The sequence below is a fragment of the Dama dama genome, chromosome 20 (assembly GCF_033118175.1).
Source record: "Dama dama isolate Ldn47 chromosome 20, ASM3311817v1, whole genome shotgun sequence".
In the NCBI taxonomy this organism is placed as follows: domain Eukaryota; kingdom Metazoa; phylum Chordata; class Mammalia; order Artiodactyla; family Cervidae; genus Dama; species Dama dama.
The window spans coordinates 92,020,197-92,038,018 of NC_083700.1; the positions used below are offsets into that span (position 1 = coordinate 92,020,197).

The 17,822-nt window shown below is 37.5% G+C and overlaps 1 protein-coding gene across 1 annotated transcript in view; it reads right to left on the reverse strand.

Annotated features, from left to right (window-relative positions):
• Positions 1-8,066: 8,066 nt before the first annotated feature.
• The window catches only part of RNF11 (ring finger protein 11), a 42,181-nt gene continuing 32,425 nt past the window's right edge, over positions 8,067-17,822 (reverse strand). Inside the window, exons 2-3 of the mRNA XM_061121928.1 lie at positions 11,334-11,503; positions 8,067-10,168 (exon numbers count right to left, since the gene is read on the reverse strand). Of these exons, the coding sequence (XP_060977911.1) occupies positions 9,997-10,168; positions 11,334-11,503 (342 nt within the window). The 3' untranslated portion in view covers positions 8,067-9,996. The remainder of the gene's footprint in view (positions 10,169-11,333; positions 11,504-17,822) is intronic.

The window sequence follows — 17,822 nt, forward strand, 5'->3', positions numbered from 1 at the left end:
TGCAACATCTATTTCAGTAAAATACTTTGTTGCTTGAATTCTTGGGCAGGGCAGAAAGTTTCAATCAGAAGCCATATGGCCCAAGCATGTTTTATTTAGACAACTTGATGTTTTAAAATTTTCAGAATAAGTTAACAAACATTTAAAAATGGGGATACTTCACAAATAAATCTGGTTTCTGGCTTCTTACTTTAAAAATCTGGCAATACTGGGCCTCATTCTCACAAGGCAACAATCAGTTGGAGCTGAGTAGAAACTCTTTTCAACGTTTATCCTTCTGGCCCCTAAAAGTGTCTGACTAACTCAAACACACAAATGCAGAATCTGTAAGGGAAGGACCACAGACGACTTTTCCAGTCTTCCAGCCTGCTGTATTTAGCAAACACTTTTAAGCATATGCTAGGGACGGGATGGTTTAATCTATTAATATACAACCAAGTTTCCTGTGACTGATATTGAATGGAGTTATAGGTTTTAGGTAAAGCATGTTCTCATTAGGAAAAGACAGTCCAAAGATCCTCTTCTGCACTTAGTGTACTGTCAGAAAGAAATGCTACCAAAAGAAAGATCTATCTTGTCAGAACTAGACAAAAGGATGCTTTCCACAAAGGGCAAGCTCTTTCTCTTCCACAGCCTGGGTGCTGGGAGCCCAGCCCAGCAGAGGTGAAAGGGTTGAACTAGAGCTAGGCTGCTGAACAGGGTGGCCTCTTGGCCCCCTCACATATCAGAATGCTACCCATTACAGTATAAAAGCAGCACTGGTCCCTGCATACCAAACATAAAATTGCCATTTACAAAAACCTTTCTTTCATTTCAGTGTTCATTTTAGGTGTTTTTAAACTTTTTATGCCAGGGTGATTTCCTAGTTGTTGCTATTTCCTTCTGGGCTTCACGCATTAGCCCTCCAGCACCTTAACGTCTATCTGCTGCCCTGGCTGCAGTCTTGCTATCAGTTTTGTCTCCTTTTATCCTACCTGCAGCTTGAGCTCCTCCCTCAAAAACATGCTTGCGAAGGGAGGCCCCTGGCGGTCCAGTGGTTAGAACTTGGTGCTTTCACGGATGTGGCTTGGGTTCAACAATCTCTGGTCAGGGAGCGAAGATCCTGCAAGCTGGATGGCCAAAAACAAACATGTATGTGAAGGAAGGTGGAAAGGCTGGGTGTCTGACGCCGCTGTATCCTTGTGCAGAGGCCTCTGAAGGTGAAAATGCTGTCTTGGGCTTCTCACTGTGTCTTGAGCCATTTCTGATCATTGCTTCTCAAACACTGCACCTTCCTAGCACATCTGCCCTAGAAAGGCAGCTGATCAGGGCAGGAGAGTTCTGGCCTCCAAGTAAGGAGACCTAATTCCAGCCCCTGCTTTGCTACTACTGCTTTTTCAGCATGACCCTGGGAGTCATGGAGCCTCTAAAATTTAGTAATTTGAACTAGATTAAGGCTCTCTCCTGCTGTCAACAGTTCTAATTCTGGTCAAGTCTTGTTTCTGGGCTTTCATCTCCAAAAAGAGGCAACTGATCTATGCCTCCCTACCTTTTGTCAAAGGCTTTGTCCCCAGGTGGCTTACCAGAAGTGATGATAGACTCCCTCAATCAGGGGCCTCTACAGTGGTCCAGGACACCCAGAGAGCAATTAATCCTCATTTGCAGAAAGTCTGAATCCTTGCCACACAGAGGAACTCAGTTGTTAAGGAGCAGCAACTGTGTAACATGCTCTGAACAGGCTCTTGGCAATAGTCTACTCTGCCTCTCACTGGTCCCTGGCCTTGAACGGGCAGGGTAGCTTCCAGCAGTGTGCTGTGTCCCTATCAGCTCTCCCATATGTTGGCAGGATTCCCTATTCCTTATCTCTCAAGTCAGAATAGGAGCGTTTCCAAGACAGCTGTCGTCATTCACAGCAAAAAAGCCATAACTTGACAGCGAAGCCAGGACTCTAAAAGGCCAGCGCCAACCAAACACTTGGCTCAGGTCCGAGTGGGAGATTCCCAGCAACTGAAGGGAGCACTGGGGGATTTTAGAAAGCCTCAGCCTGCTGAGTGCCTGAATCATTCAACAAGGGAATAAAATCCAAAGATGCTTTTCTCTGGAGTGACTCCCAAGTTCATTTCTTCTAAGATGATAAGTGGAAAACAGTCTTCCTCTTTGCTTCAAATTTAGTCCAACAGTGTGCCTTCTCAACAGTTCTCTTATGTCCTTAGCATCATCACACTAATTCACTAATAAATGTGAGGTGTCTGGATTCTGAAAACCAAGTAGCAAATGGGAACTTCTCACCCTCACCCTCAAATGCAGTTTTCCAAGGCAGGAAAGTGCCTTTCTGCTTGAGTTAGCATAGTTCTGTGGAAATCTGGTGCAAAGTTCATCACTGTCTGACAGGGTGAAGTAAATCCACAAACAAGGAGCCTCAGGGCCTTAAAAATCCATTTCGAAGTAAGCAGTCTATGAGTTGCTTCCAGTGTTTACTTAGCTCTTAAAATGACAAAATATAATAGAGCCCTTACCTTGGGTAAGATACAGAATTACAGAAGATTGCTGTGGACGTCTAAATATTAAGTGCTACTTACCAGTTGTGAGTCTGAGTAGTCTGCAAGTATCTAATCCTCAAAAACCACTCTATGAAGTAGGGCTATTATTGCCATTTTTCAGATGAGAAAACTGAGACACAGGTTGAACAACTTGCCTAAGATCACACAGCTATTACGCATCAGAAATATTTGAAGCCAAGCAGTTGAACTCTAAAGCTCATGCTTTGCTAAACTACTGGTCAAGCTTTCCAATTATCAGCTTCAACTTGGATCTGATTTAATTGACTCTTGGGCCACTGTTAAGTAAGGAAAAGGTACTGGCTAACAGCTCAAACACTAGAAACCCTTGGCTTGGAGTGCATGGAATTATGTCTGTGTGGCATGGTTCCCCACATGGCACTTGGCATCACGAGGTAGGGGCAGGGTCTAAGTTGGACAAAGGCAATTCTTAAGCAACCATATCTGCTCATAAAATTAGGATGTTGGAGGAAAATGTATGAGCTAATCCCAGTTAAAGAGGTAGAGTTCCAGCCAGCTACTCCAGAGATGGAAAGTGAACTGATGCAGAGGCTCAGGCCTGGACTGTGGCTTGAGTCCAAACTATATACTAGAAGAGATTTGGTACAAGACACCAAGAGGCAGAAACACTGGCAAACTTAGAAGCATATGATGCTGAAGACACTCTTAGAATTTAAGTTTTTAAGTGCTTAAGAGTGCTGGCTGGCCAAACATTTCACATCTGTGGGTCAAAGTGGTTCATGGCCCAGAAATCTGTTGCCCTTGGGCTAGAGGTGACTTTCTGACATCTATCTATGGAAAAGAGGTAGGGAGCAAATTCGTAAGAGAAGAGCCTGATCTACTAAAAATGGCAACTTTAAATTCTATTAACTACATGGGATAGTGGCTATAAGTACAGCTTGAATTCAAATTATTTTACTGCTTTGAGAATCAGTTCACTGCTATAAAATAGGGCTAATGTCAACTGCTTCACAAGCCTGCTTAAGATAAAAAGAAATCAACTAAATAAATAGCCTAACTAAACAAACAGCCCCTAGTATATTAAGGTACATGTATTGGCCCACATGAACCGTGGGAAGGCAGTGGTGAGTTTGGCCTGGGGATGACTGAATCAATGGCTCAAGTGCATCTATTAGGCCTTTTCCAACCCTTCACTTTGTTCTTGTGTTAGATTCTCTCAAACTGACTCTTCTGCATGGTGGTTCAGACCTTACATCCTTATAGCTTTGTAACCAGAAGAAAAGGGCTCCTTGCCCTACCCCAAATAAGGACTCTTGATTAGTCTGACTTGGCTCAAATGTCCTTCCCTCAGGCTGGTGGCTTCCCAGCATTAGATATCTGAGAATTTGTTAGAAATGCAAATTATCAAGTCCCCTCCTTTCAATGTAGGGGTGAGGTTGAACAATTGCAGCCCTCCAGGTGGATCTGATGCACACTGAAGTGTGAGAACTACCTTGGAAAGGGCGTGAGGTAATACAATTGGTCCATCTTGGGTTACACACTTGGTTGGGAGTTATTACTAAAAAACATGGGGCACTTGGCAGACAAAAACAACATGTATCCACTATACGCCCTTTCTTTCAAAAGTTGGTTCCCAGGTGAAGGGGCAGTACTGATTAGAGACAAGGCTTATCAGCAAGCTGCCCACTCAGGAGGAGCTTTGCCTTTGTCCTTCTTGCTACCCTCAAAAATCTCTGTAAGATCCCTACTTTCCAATGGGGACCTCCTTGATGGTGGCTTCCACTCCATCAGAAATGCTCATACTCCCTGCTTTCTCCTTCCCTTCACTTAATAAATATCTGCTGAGAACCTAAATGTCCTGCTCTCATAGAAACAAAATGAAAGTAAACAAATTAGAGCCATGGAATAAACAGGGACTGTTGGTACAGAGGATAAGAAGCCAGCCATCAAACAATCTGGGGAAGTGAACCACAGGACAGAAACTACAACAGACCTGAGGCAGGAAAGAGTTTGGCATTTTAAAAAGCACAAAAAGTCTAAAAAGTGGAGTACTACCAAAGGAGAGAGGCAGAAAATCTACTATCTCCGTTAAGCAGCTTGGATTTTACTCTCCACACAATAGAAAGCAATTAAAAGCTCTAAGCCAATGAACGACATCATCCAATTTACTCCACTGTTTTAACTGCTGTGTGAAGAATGTACCATTTAAGGTTAAACATGGAAGTTGGGAAGCCAATGCCACGCCAAATGCCACCACCACCAATTGCTCCTGCTTCGTGTGAATTGCCATCAAAACACCTCAGCTTCTCTTCATCAGCTACGACACTTAGGGGGGAGAAAAACACTTTCAATATGCTAAGTGATAATCAGGCTCTAAGCGTCCATGGGAGTTGGCATTTCATGTTCTCTACTCTTCATGAGAAATCAGCAATGCAGTTTATTGAAATCCAAACCCATAAATGTGATTTCTTAAAGATACCTTCAATCTGAAAATGCCCAGCTAGCATCCATCTCACTACTTAGAAGAATGGTATTATTCTTCATATCAAAATAACATTATAGTGATTGTCAAGGGCCATGAGGGAAAATAGTTTATGAAAAACAACTTCCCTTCAGCGCATACTCTAAAATTGTAGCAATTAACTTATCTGTGCTTGAGTTCAGCTACCTTCACGGAAAGAGGATCACTATTCTGCACTATTTCAAAGGTGAGACTGGCTTTGATTCTGGAATTGGCAGAATGTAGCTTATTCCCATACCTCTGGTATGGATAGTGCTGGGAAGCCAATCTCAATATCTTTCTGCTAAGATAGCCCAGGCTTCCCAATTCACATAATGCCTACAACCTGCTTTCGGATCCAAAATGACTAGATTAACTACTATATGGCTCCCAGAGAAAAGGGCCCAGCACTTGCTTAGCCAACCAAATTTTCCCATAATCATTCACAGTTCACTACTATGACCAGACTCCTGAAGTAAACCCTCAGTTGCGTTTTTCAACTTCTTTTTCTCAGCACCAAGAAACACAGTCAATAAGCACTGATTAGAATGTGTTCAAGGCAAACAGGCACTGCTTATCATTTGATCACAATCAGTTTTAGATGCCTAAAATCTGCACCTTATTAATAATGCTGCTTCATTCACTATGCAGACAAAAACAAATTTCCTATGGAAAGCATCCAAGATGACTAAGTCTTCCAGTGGACAGTAACTTTTCTCAAAAAAAAAAAAACTGGAGGAGAAGTTAGTACCTCTTAAAGTTTCCTTAAACTCTTTTCAGTCTATCAGTAACATTAATTAGATGTATCCAGTTCCTGTCCTGGGCTAATGTACATTGCTCAGGGTGATAACGTAACGAAGAACAATGTGGACAATTAAAAGGTGCCTAAGTCCAAACCCCTTTTGTAAAATTTTACTGAAGCCTCTTAACAGAAGGTTTATGGATCAAGAAATGGGTTGTAAAGGAATTTATCTGCATTTTGTTGTTTCCGTGCAAGAAAATGATAATGGAAAATGGAAAAAATGATAATGGAAAAATGGAAAACCAAAGTCTGGATACCTGTTACTGGGACAATCAATATCTGAATAAACAATCACCCAGGACTGCTGCTTTCAGACCCAGAGGCTCTCAGAAAAGGCATTACAAAGTACATTTAAGTTAATAGTCCCAAATATATGTGCCTCATTCATACTAACTTCTATATGGCATTTTAATACAAATGTTACTGTGTTATAATGTAACTCTTAGAGCCTAAAAAATGTTTTCTCAAGTTAAAAACAATAATTTATGTGAAGAGAGAACAAACAGTCCACCTAACTTTCCCTAAATACTGAAGTGGACTTGCTACCTCTTTCAAACCACTCAGAAAAAGTACCATTTTAAGGTGTTTTATATAATGTAATCAAGCAGTTAACAGTCATTCCCATTAAATGCTTATGTTTCACTTGAAATTTCTACAAACTAAAGCGCTGTCTAAATCTGAATTATGAGCATCAATTAAACTACTGCCTGGCCATAAGCAAGTGTCTATTCTGACAATACAGAACTGAGGAAAAATTCGCAGGCCATTTCTTGATAGCTCTTAGGTCAGTCACCTAACAGGGGGTCAATTAGTAATGACATTTAATGCAAAGATGAAATTTTGTAGCTGGACATTTTTACTCCACACTTTTTAATTTAATGATGGCAAAATACTTATGAAGTGGGACCAGGAGGAAGAAATTAGAAGGAATTAAACTATGTCCTCAAAAGGAGTAACAGAAGGCAGTCAGAATAAGAATGAATAGGACACCGAGGGCTCTCATGGCCATCCTCACATGATGGGCCAACCGGAACCAAGCCTGAGTCTTAGGGAAGCCCAGCTGAGTGTCAGACTAGAAAAGGGGAGTGACACAGGGGACAGAGGGAGAGGTTACAAACTATCTGACTTCTTCCCTACCCAGTAAAAGAACAGATGATCTTTAAATTCAGGTGAGTAAATTTAGTATAACTTCAGGAGATACTAACCAAAAAGCCACTTTTTCTCACGTCCACCGACTAACCAAAAAGCCACTTTTTCTCACGGTCCACCGATTTCAAACTTAAAGGCTTAAAAAATTAGCTGATTAGCTATGACGCACTTAACATGCAAGTGTCAAGTGTCCTCAGCTGACTGTGAGAAACTGATCTGCTAGCCAATGCCTTTGTAAGCAAACACGGGCCACCAACTGTCTACATTTATGAATTATGCCAAAAAACTTACCTTTTCTGTTTGCCATTTTCAGTCTAAGGACCACAGGCAGCTTTACTTTGTACTCCTTTATTGTTAATCCTTTTTAAAAATGTATGCTTCCCTAAAAAGGAGCTTTGCACATAGAGAATTTGTTACCTCGATGCTCACTATATTCTATGTCATACAGACACCGAAAATAGTTTGGAGAGTCAATACCTGTTATAAGAGATGTCTTATAAAAAACAGTCATAGCATTTAAAAAGTTTGTGTGAACCAAACTCCAAGTATCTGAAAGTATTTTAACTTCTTTGGTTTACATTTAAAAGAGTAAGATTATTTTTTCCTGGTCAGGCTTTTCAGACATTTCAAATCCTACAGCCAAGCCTGAACACATCTTACCCAATCCCAATTATGCTGGATAACAGGATAATATGCCTCTTATTTGCTTTAGAAAATTTAGAAGCTACCAAGCTTCTAAACTTATGACTAGATGATAGTAAATGCCAGGCCATAAAAAATACTTCCCCCAAAGTTTATATATATACCTGGAAAACTAAAGGCAATTAATTAAATTTATACATGTGTGTTCTGAAGAAAGGATTAGATAACTTGGGAGAATTGATTCTTATGTAATCAATTCTAACTTTAGCCCTTTACAACTGTATTATAACTTTATTTAACTTGGAAAAAGCCAAAATTGATGGTTCTTAACATGGTATGTGGAGATCAAAATTAAAGAATACAAAGTACCTTATTAAAAAAAAAATTTCAGCTCAATCCTGGTTCCCTCAATATTACTGCCAAACTTCTGTAAAAGAAACCTTGTTAATAAAGAAAGACTAACAGCAACATAGAAGATGATTAAAAAAAATGTTCATTTACCAATTTTGACAATCTAGAAAAAAAGAAAGTCTGACTATAATACTTGATGACAGACATCATGTTTAAGTAGAAAACACAAAGATAAAAAAGTAATATCACTGAAAATATTGCACAACTTCAGGTGTTTCCTCCAAATTTGTTTTATGTAATTGGATATAAATTAATGAACAAAAACTTAAGCAAGATACATGTAACAATTTAACAGAACCTGATAATCTATAATTTCTTTCAATTTTTCTCAAACTCATCATGGGGCTCATAAGAAAATTAACCAACATGGATACTGCTACAGTTGAATGTCAAATCTTTAAGTGCTTATGACATACTAAATTCTTCTATAATACAATTATGAAGAACCCTTCAAGAGACTTGACTTACGTTTTGTATGTAGAAAAGTGTTAAAGAGTCAAATATTCAACTCAATACAAAATAATAAGAAACATTTCTGATTTGTTAAGGTTGAGATTGCTTCTCCTTTCGCTAATGAATGATTTTTTAGTTGTAATTATCACTGAGCCAAACAAACAAACATGTCACCTTCTAGTACATAACAAAAAATAAACACATGCTAAATGGATAAGACATTACAAACTACATCTTTGCTAGACCATCTCTACCTCTAACACTTCAGAAGCTTAGAGTTTCAGAGAATTCCTACATTAACTGCAAGAAAAAGATAAAGGAGAAAGTCCTTTTTTTGAGATCACAACTATGATGTCATGTGGTTATACAAATTCTGCATTTGTGTGCAAAACATTAATTAAACACATTTATCTTAATTCTCCCTGCTTAGAATTGTCAGTCAACTAGCAGGACTTTCCTTCTAAGAAACAGAGACTGAGATGTGTTTTATGTAACTTCAATAACCTCAGCAATACAATAAGAGATGCAGTATCCTTTTGCTATGGGTTCAAGACAACAGGGTCACAGGAAAGAAAAAATCAAAATTGTTACAACTGAGAAACTTTCTCAGTTTAACTATGTTGCCACTTTCATTTTTACATAAGCATGGTGGCATAATTCAAGCTCAATAAATCAGAATTCCTAATATTTAAAATTTACCTTGACTTTTAATTATCACCATATTAACAACCAAAATAATTATCACCATATTAACAACCAAAATAATTAGATGAAACACATAAGAAAGGCTAATATTAAACCTGACTTTACTAGAGTTGGTTTCTTGACACATTAACTGATTTTTATTTTAATAGAAAAGGGATAGTGCATCTCAGTTTGCTTACAAGCTAGGAGATCACTTTGAATTCTGCATTTCCTAACTGCAAACAGATATAGCACTTACAACAGGTTATAAATAAACTGGTTTTCAAGCATAGAGCCAGCCCCAACGATAATAATACACTATTTAAAAAAGACCTAAGGCAATGAATTCCATTTCCAATGGAAAAAAAGAACTGTGCAAACAAGCTTAAAACTACTTTTTTTGTGCCAGTGTTATAAAATGTAGCTTTTAATAAAACCTTGACCCAAATGCCAGCAACTTCAGAAAAGAATTTGGGTGGGGGAGAAGAAGAAAGCTATTTCATTTAGGAAAAAACAACCACTATCTTTTTCCTAATCTTTGACACACACAGTTGAAACATATACAGCTGCTGTAACACTTTACACAATTCCTATGTACTGGAGCAATAACAAGATCTAAATACAATTATATTTTTAAACACTGGGTCAAGGCTTTACATAAAAATACCATCCTACTTTTCCCCCTAAGTTTCTAAAATATCACGTACTTTTCCCCAACATCTGCAGCCATTCAGGAAATTTTAGGAAACTTTTGTGCATGATCTTAATTCCTAATCCCTGGCTCTTTGGGCTCAGTGACAAAAGATCAAAACCACCAAAAATGATGGTTCACTTGAAGTCAGATGAGAGACCCTGGCTCAATTAGTCTCGTAGGACGAAAGCAGTGCTGCATCAACTGGCTCCATGCAGGAGGGGCACGTGAAGGATCTCATCAACCAGTCATCTATACAGTCCAGGTGATAGATGTGCATGCACGGCAGAAATCGAATTGGGTCCCCATAAACAAAGTCCATCATACAGATCACACACCTGTTGGGGTGAGGGAGAGAAATGAGAAAGCATTTTTAGACAAGTCATCTATCTAGAATACTCTTTAAAATCCCTATTACAAAGACAGTGTTAATATGAACAGACAAAAATGGCTTCCTGTCATTCTATCACCTAAGCATCCAGACGGAATTTTTTCCTAGTGTTATCCTGCTACAATCTCTTATTTCAATCACCTGGGAATTTGAAGAGTTTGAGAGCAATCAACAAAGAGAAAGGTATCAGATAGGAAATCAGGTCCACTACTAGAACTGTGCTTGTAAAACAGCTACATATTACAGAAGAAACCTTAAGGAGGATGTGAAGCTTTAGTAGACAAGAAAACATGTTAGATTAATATTATTTGAACTGAGTTTTCAGTGTAAGCCCAGACAGCTTTCACTTTAATAACTACATGTAAATACAGAACCACTAACCCTAAATGGTGCTACAGCTCAAACAGCCAAGCACAGCATAATAAATTACTTTATGTCTGCATTGGTGAAGATCATTCTTAACCTACAAGGAAAAGAGCTATTCTCAGGGATTCTCAAACAATAACAAACTCTGAAGGAAAAATCTCCCTTAAGTAAAATTTTATATTGAACTCATCAGACTTAGTACAATTATTCTATAAGTTAAGAAATAGATAAGATTTTCCTCATATTACTAAAATCCTTAGCAAACAATTTTAACCTCTATATAACCTACCAAAGTGTTCCTCTATTATTGTTTTTCACTAACTAAAACTATGGTAACTATCTCTGTGCATAAACTCTGGGAGCTGAAGTGAGGTACATATTCTAGGATAGATCTTTAGAATTAACTGTCTCAAAGGGTTTAGATCTAAAGGTCCGTGAAATATTGCCAAACGGCTTTACCAATTGATTAGGCCACCAACAATGCTGCTACTGGTTCACACTTATTACACAGGTAAATAATTTTTAACTGACATTAACTGTCATCCAAATGGACATAGACAACCTATAAAATGGTCAGAATTTGTACCATCATTTCTTATTTTTATATGAAAATTCTTAATTTCCACATCCAAACAAATTTTTGTCCAGAATTCATTAAATATGTGACTTTCAAAATGCAACAGAATATTTTTAAAAAACAGATCTCTGAAAACAGACCTTTGAAACATGTATAAATTAAAACTTACTCCCGGATCTTTTTTTCTGATCCATCTCTTCCAGGGTCATAAACTCCTTTAGGCAGATGCTGTATAAGGCCTATTCTTTGAGCTATCCTAATTTGTTCCTCTTCAGTCAGCTGAGTTGCTAGGCGAGTCTGGCTAGGTGTTGGATGATAGACTGGAACTGGAACTTGTTCCTAAATTTTTTAAAATGGAGAAAATAATTAATTTTTTTTTTAAAAAAATCTGTTTTCTAGGGTAATGTTTTCCTTCTGTTTCTTCCTTTTTTGGCTGAGGAGGGGACCTTGGGAGAGGGAGGAGATTGGACAAATGTTACTGGCATGAAATTCTGTTTTACCCTGCCTTAACTTTAGCATATCTGACCTACTTTTAAAGGATATAAAAACAAGCTGTACAGTAAAACTGGCATGGAATGTTACTTGAAGTATTTCTATGGGAAAACCATATAACACAGACATATTCATTCCTGATACACAAATAGATAAATCAATGTAATTAATTAACCAAATGGACTGTATTCAATATTCTGTAGGCCACAATGGGAGTTTTGTGGTCTTGGTATATATCATTATTTACATTAGAATTGGCCATTACAGATTCTTATTTGCAAACTTGTTATTTTTTTCCATATAGACAACAATCTTAAAATTAATTTTTATTTGGAAAGATGAGACATTATCACAATAAATTCCTGTAAAATTCCTTTTAGGCTTTTGGATATATATTTGGATATGATTATCCACTGAGCCAAATGAGGCCACCTTTCTTCCAAATGGAATACACATTCGAGGACTCAACCATGAATCATGCAGTACTGTAGTACATATTGGCTGGAAAAAAAAAACCCATGTATAAGTGGACCTGTGCCCAGTTTAAACCTATGTAGTTCAAGGGTCAACTTTATTCAAGCAACTGTGTTGCTTTATTTTTCTACTCGCTGTGCTGTGCTTAGCTGCTCAGTTGTGTCCGACTCTTTGAGACCCTGCGGACTGTTATCTGCCAGGCTCCTCTGTCTATGGGATTCTCTAGGCAAGAATACTGGAGTAGGTTGCCATGCCCTCCTCCAGGGGATCGTCTCAACCCAGGGATTGAACCCAAGTTTCCCACATTGCTGGTGGATTCCTGTCTGAGCCATCAGGGAAGTCTCACATTTATGAGATAATTTTATTCACACTCTTCATACATTGTTTCAACAGATACCTGAGTATCTATTATGTATTAAGTGATGGGGAGTGAAGTGTAAACAAAATAAAGTTCCTGATTGATGGAGAAAGCTACCTTATTAGATAAGATACTCAGAAAAACCTCTGATGAGACATCTGGGAAAAGATCTCAAATCGATGGATACAATGAAGACAGTTCATCTCTGACCTAAGGATTTCTTTGTGGCTAAAACGATTTTTGAGCCACCTAATATGGTGTTTCAGATAACCTCTCTACTGAATAAACTGACTGAGACATAACAGTTTCAATCTACGTATAACGTCTTCATGGGAAAACTTACATTAAATCACAACTATCTATTCACATTAACAGAAAATGTTATTTTTATTCATCCTGTAGGATTACTCATAGGCATTTGTTTACAATGATAGCCAACATATGCAAGTAGGAGATTATGCCTTCAGGAATAATCGCTGAATTTGTTGACACAACCTTTTTAACAATTTGAAAAAACTGTTTAACAACTTAAAAAAAATCTGTGAAATAACCTCCCTAAGTATTCAGAACTAGCATCAGCTGAGGCTGTTTTTAGTCAATGGTTTCTGGGGTTCAAAAGAAAATAACAGAGAACACCCATAATGAGACTTTGTAAGGGCTCAAGTATAAATACGCTTTTCAAAGAGAAATTTTAGGGGCAAGTCTCAGATACATATACATTAGGCTCAAATACTGAAATATTTAATTCAAGGAAAAAGACATTTCATCACAATGTCTCTTAAAGATATGATTATGTTCCTTTAAATCGGCCCTATTCTTATAAACCCATTTTCTGACTAGTTATTATTGAGTTTCTGGTCAAAGGCAATTCAACTCAAGACTATTTCTTTTGAGATTCAGAACGAATCTGTGATTAAAGATCTCAAAAAAAGATAAATTCTTATCAAATAATGAAAGTTATATTCTCTGACACAAGTAAAATGCCAGTAGTTCAAAGTTTCATGTTTTATAAATTCCCACATAAAATCAATAATGATTAATACTTCTAGCTCATCATCTAGATAATAACTAAGCATATGGATACTTATCAGAACTATATGCTTCAACCAAATATTTAGTTCATTTCACATGCAAAGAATATATTTTATTATCATCAAGTATGGTTTTTGGATCCAGATAACCTTGGATTCCTGTCAAAGTTACTTTTCTGCCACTAGAGTGACCATGTTGAAGAGATTTAACCTATGTGGATTACCCTAGCTTATATGGTTGCTGTTAAAACTTAAATGAGAAAGATGGTGAAACTTACAATGGCAGGAACTCACTAAACAGTGGCTTTTATAACTATCAATATTGCATTTGAAGAGCTCTATCTATTACTTCAGCCCAATTAGCTGTTTCCTAAAAGCTTCAAGCTTGTCTGTCTTAATGCCTTTGTTCTTGCAATTCCCTCTACTTTCCCCTGCAGGTCCACTGGTTCAAAGTATATTAATATCTTGTCAATGTAAAACTTTACCCGATCCTCCTCCTTGCCACCCAATATTGATAAGACACTGCCTTTAGCCTCATCTTAATTACATGTATCTGTCTATAAGAGAATTAAGATTAAACAGAATACAGTGAAACTTCAGTTAACAAATACAGTCATTAAGCAAGAAGAGGCTGTCAATTCTAGCTTTCAAAGAGGAAGTGAGATACAAAACTGCATTTCTTCACCACAGCATGAACGCTTTCCTTCAGTCCTATAAAACTTACATGACCCTTCTGTTATTAAAGATCATAAAAATGGCTGTTGCACCTCTGGTTTAGATATTCACCTGTTAAAGATTTTATACCTAGTGGGCAATTTTTTTTTTTTTTTTTTCCTGAGCGCAAGCCATTTTATGGTTTGAGGGGCTTCAGGGAAGGTCAAAAAGCTGGGAGGACAATGCGATTCAATGTCCTTCTCCGAACCATCTGCCCAGCTTCTACTAGGATTACTGAACATATGAAAGTTCATTAAATAAATGTTAGCTACTATTATTGTGGCTCCACTATTATGTGACAGCATTCCAAAATTTACTTTAAGAAATGGACTGAATTTTCAATTTTGTATTTCAACTATACCTCAATAAAGCTGAAAATGAAATAAAACAATTTTTTTTTTTTTTTAAAAGAAGAAATGGACCAGACTATGACAGAAGGAAGTAAAACATTTCAAAAAAGAATCTTTAAGGACAACTTTCTCATTTCACAGGCCCAAGCTTGCCTACAGTTACATCTGATCTGGTAGACAGAATGCCCAAAGAACTATGGACAGATATTCCTAACACTGTATAGGAAGCAGTAACCAAAACCATCCCAGAGTAAAAGAAATAAGAGAAGGCAAAGTGGTTGTCTGAGGAGGGTTTACAAAAAGCTGAGAAAAGAAGTGAAAGGCAAAGGAGAAAGGGAAAGATATATCCATCTGAATGCAGAGTTCCAGAGAACAGCAAGGAAAGATAGAAGAAAGTCGTCTTAAGTGAACAAGGCAAAGAAACAGAGGAAAAAATAGAGTGAGAAAGACTGTAAGATCTCTTCAAGAAAACTGGAGATATCAAGGGAACATTTCATGCAAAGACAGGCACAATAAAGGACAGAAACAGCAAGGTCCTAAAAGCAGAAGAGATTACGAAGAGGTGGCAAGAATACACAGAAGAACTATCCAAAAAGGTTTTAATGACCTGGATAACCACAATGGTGTGGTCTCTCACCTAGAGCCAGACATCCTGAAGTGTGAAGTCAAGTGGGCCTTAGGAAACATTACTACAAGCAAAGCTAGTGGAGGTGATGTCATTCCAGCTGAGCTATTTTAAATCCTAAAAGAGGATGCTGTTAACGTGCTTCACTCAATATGTCAGCAAATTTGGAAAATTCAGCAGTGGCCACAGGACTGCAAAAGATCAGTTTTCATGCCAATCCTAAATAAAGAAGGACAATGCCAAAAATTGTTCAAACTACAATACAATTGTGCTCATTTCACAGGCAAGCAAGGTAATGGTCAAAATCCCTCAAGCTAAGCTTCAATTATATGTGAACTGAGAACTTTCAGATGTACAAGCTGGATTTAGAAAAGGTAGAGAAACCAGGGATCAAATTGCCAACATCTGTTGGATTACAGAGAAAGCAAGGGAATTCCAGAAAAGCATCTACTTCCACTTCACTGATTATGCTAGAGCCTTTGGTGGTGTGGATCACAACAAACTGTGGAAAATTCTTAGAGATGGGAATACTAGACCACCTTACCTGTCTCCCAAGAAACCTGTATCCAGGTCAAGAAGCAACAGTTAGAATGGGACACAGAACAATGGACTGGTTCCAAATTGGGAAAGGAGTACGTTAAGGCTGTATTCTGTCACCCTGCTTATTTAATTTATATGCAGAGTACATCATATGAAATGCCAGGCTGGATGAAGCACAAGCTGGAATCAAGATTACTGGGAGAAATATCAATAACCTTAGATACGCAGACGATACCACTCCGACGACAGAAAGCGAAGAGGAACTAAACAGCCTCTTGCTAAGGGTGAAAGAGGAAAGTGAAAAAAGGCTGGCTTAAAGCTTAACATTCAAAAAACTAAGATCATAGCATCCAGTCCCATCACTTCACGGCAAATAGACGGGGAAAATGTAGAAACAGTGACTGCAGTTATGAAATTAGAAGACACTTGCTACTTGGAAGAAAAGCTATGAAAAACTCAGCATATTAAAAAGCGGAGACATCACTTTGCCAAAAAAGGTCTGTATAGTCAAAGCAATGGTTTTTTCAGTAGTCATGTATGAATATGAGAGCTGGACCATTAAGAAGGCTGAGCATCAAAGAACTGATGCTTTCAAATTGTGCTGCTGGAGAAGACTCTTGAGAGTCCCCTGCACAGCAAGGAGATGGAACCAGTCAATCCTAAAGGAAATTAACTCTGAATATTCATTGGAAGGACTGATGCTAAAGCTCCAATACTTTGGCCATCTGATGCAAAGAGCTAACTCACTGGCAAAGACCCTGCTGCTGGGAAAGATGGAGGTAAAAGAAAAGGGCAACAGAGGATGAGATGGTTAGACAGCATCACGGACTCAGTGGACATGAACCTGAGCCAACTCCCGGAAATAGTGAAGGACAGGGAAACCTAGCATGCTGCAGTTCATTGGGTCGCAGATTCGAACATGATGATACACGTTGGTGCAGGTCTTTTTTTGTTATTCTACTGAGCCTTTGGCAGGCTCTTTTAATCAGGTGTTGTGTCCTTCAGTTTTTGAAAATTTTTTTTAGGAAATTGATTTAAAAAATATATTTATTTATTTGACTGCATCAGGTGTTAGTTGTAGTAACAGCTGCCAAATAATTACTGACAATACTGGAATTAGAATTCCGGTCTCTCTTTTAAGCTGGTAATTCTCACTACATCATGCTTGGTTGCTGGACTGCAAGGAGATTTCTCTCAGTTAAATGATTTGGATTTTGTCTGTTTGCATTACACTGAAATGACATTTTAAGAAAGCCATCATTTTATAGAAAACAATAAAATCCTGTAAAGCAATTATCCTTCAATTTAAAAATAAATTAAAAAAAATGAGGAAGCTAAAGCCTAGAAGAACTTAATTCCAGTTCCAGGTCCAACAACTAGTTACTGGCAAAATCTAGTCTAGAAATACAATTATCATTTCTCTGTTTTTAACAAAGAGAAAAAGTATAGTACTAGTATTTATTTATTTATTTTTTCTTTTTTTTTATTATTATTATTTTTTTTTTTTTCCAGTGGGTTTTGTCATACTAGTATTTATTTTTGATTTAGCAATGTCAACCAGGAAGTTAGTAATAAAAGGAATATGGATTTGTGCAACTAAGCTCTAGGTTCGTTCATAAAACCTTTTCAGACTGTATTGGTTAAGGTGTACTCTATATTGACTATGATTTGGCCCCAGAGTAGGTAACTACTTTTTGTTTTAGATGTTAACTGTAGATGACTCATACTGTTAAAAGTACATCCAAATAAAATGTTTTTGATTAAGAATATCTGCTGATTATGGTGGATGTCAACATGTTTTATTGTAAATTCATTTGAAAAAGTATGCAAATACTGTTTAAAAAAAAAAAAAGCATGTTAGCTTTCTCCTGGCTTTGAAGCAAAAGAAATACACATAAGTTCCCCCAGCCCTCCCCAAAAACAACAAAAAAGTTATGTTTTTTAAGGTAGCTACTGAACTCTTAAAAATAAATTTAAATGTTTTATTTTTTAAAAAGCCATCAAAGTAGGAATTTCTAATAAAGTTTTAAATTTTTTTCATCTGCAATAAAGGTTTTGTAATTTCAACAAGTTT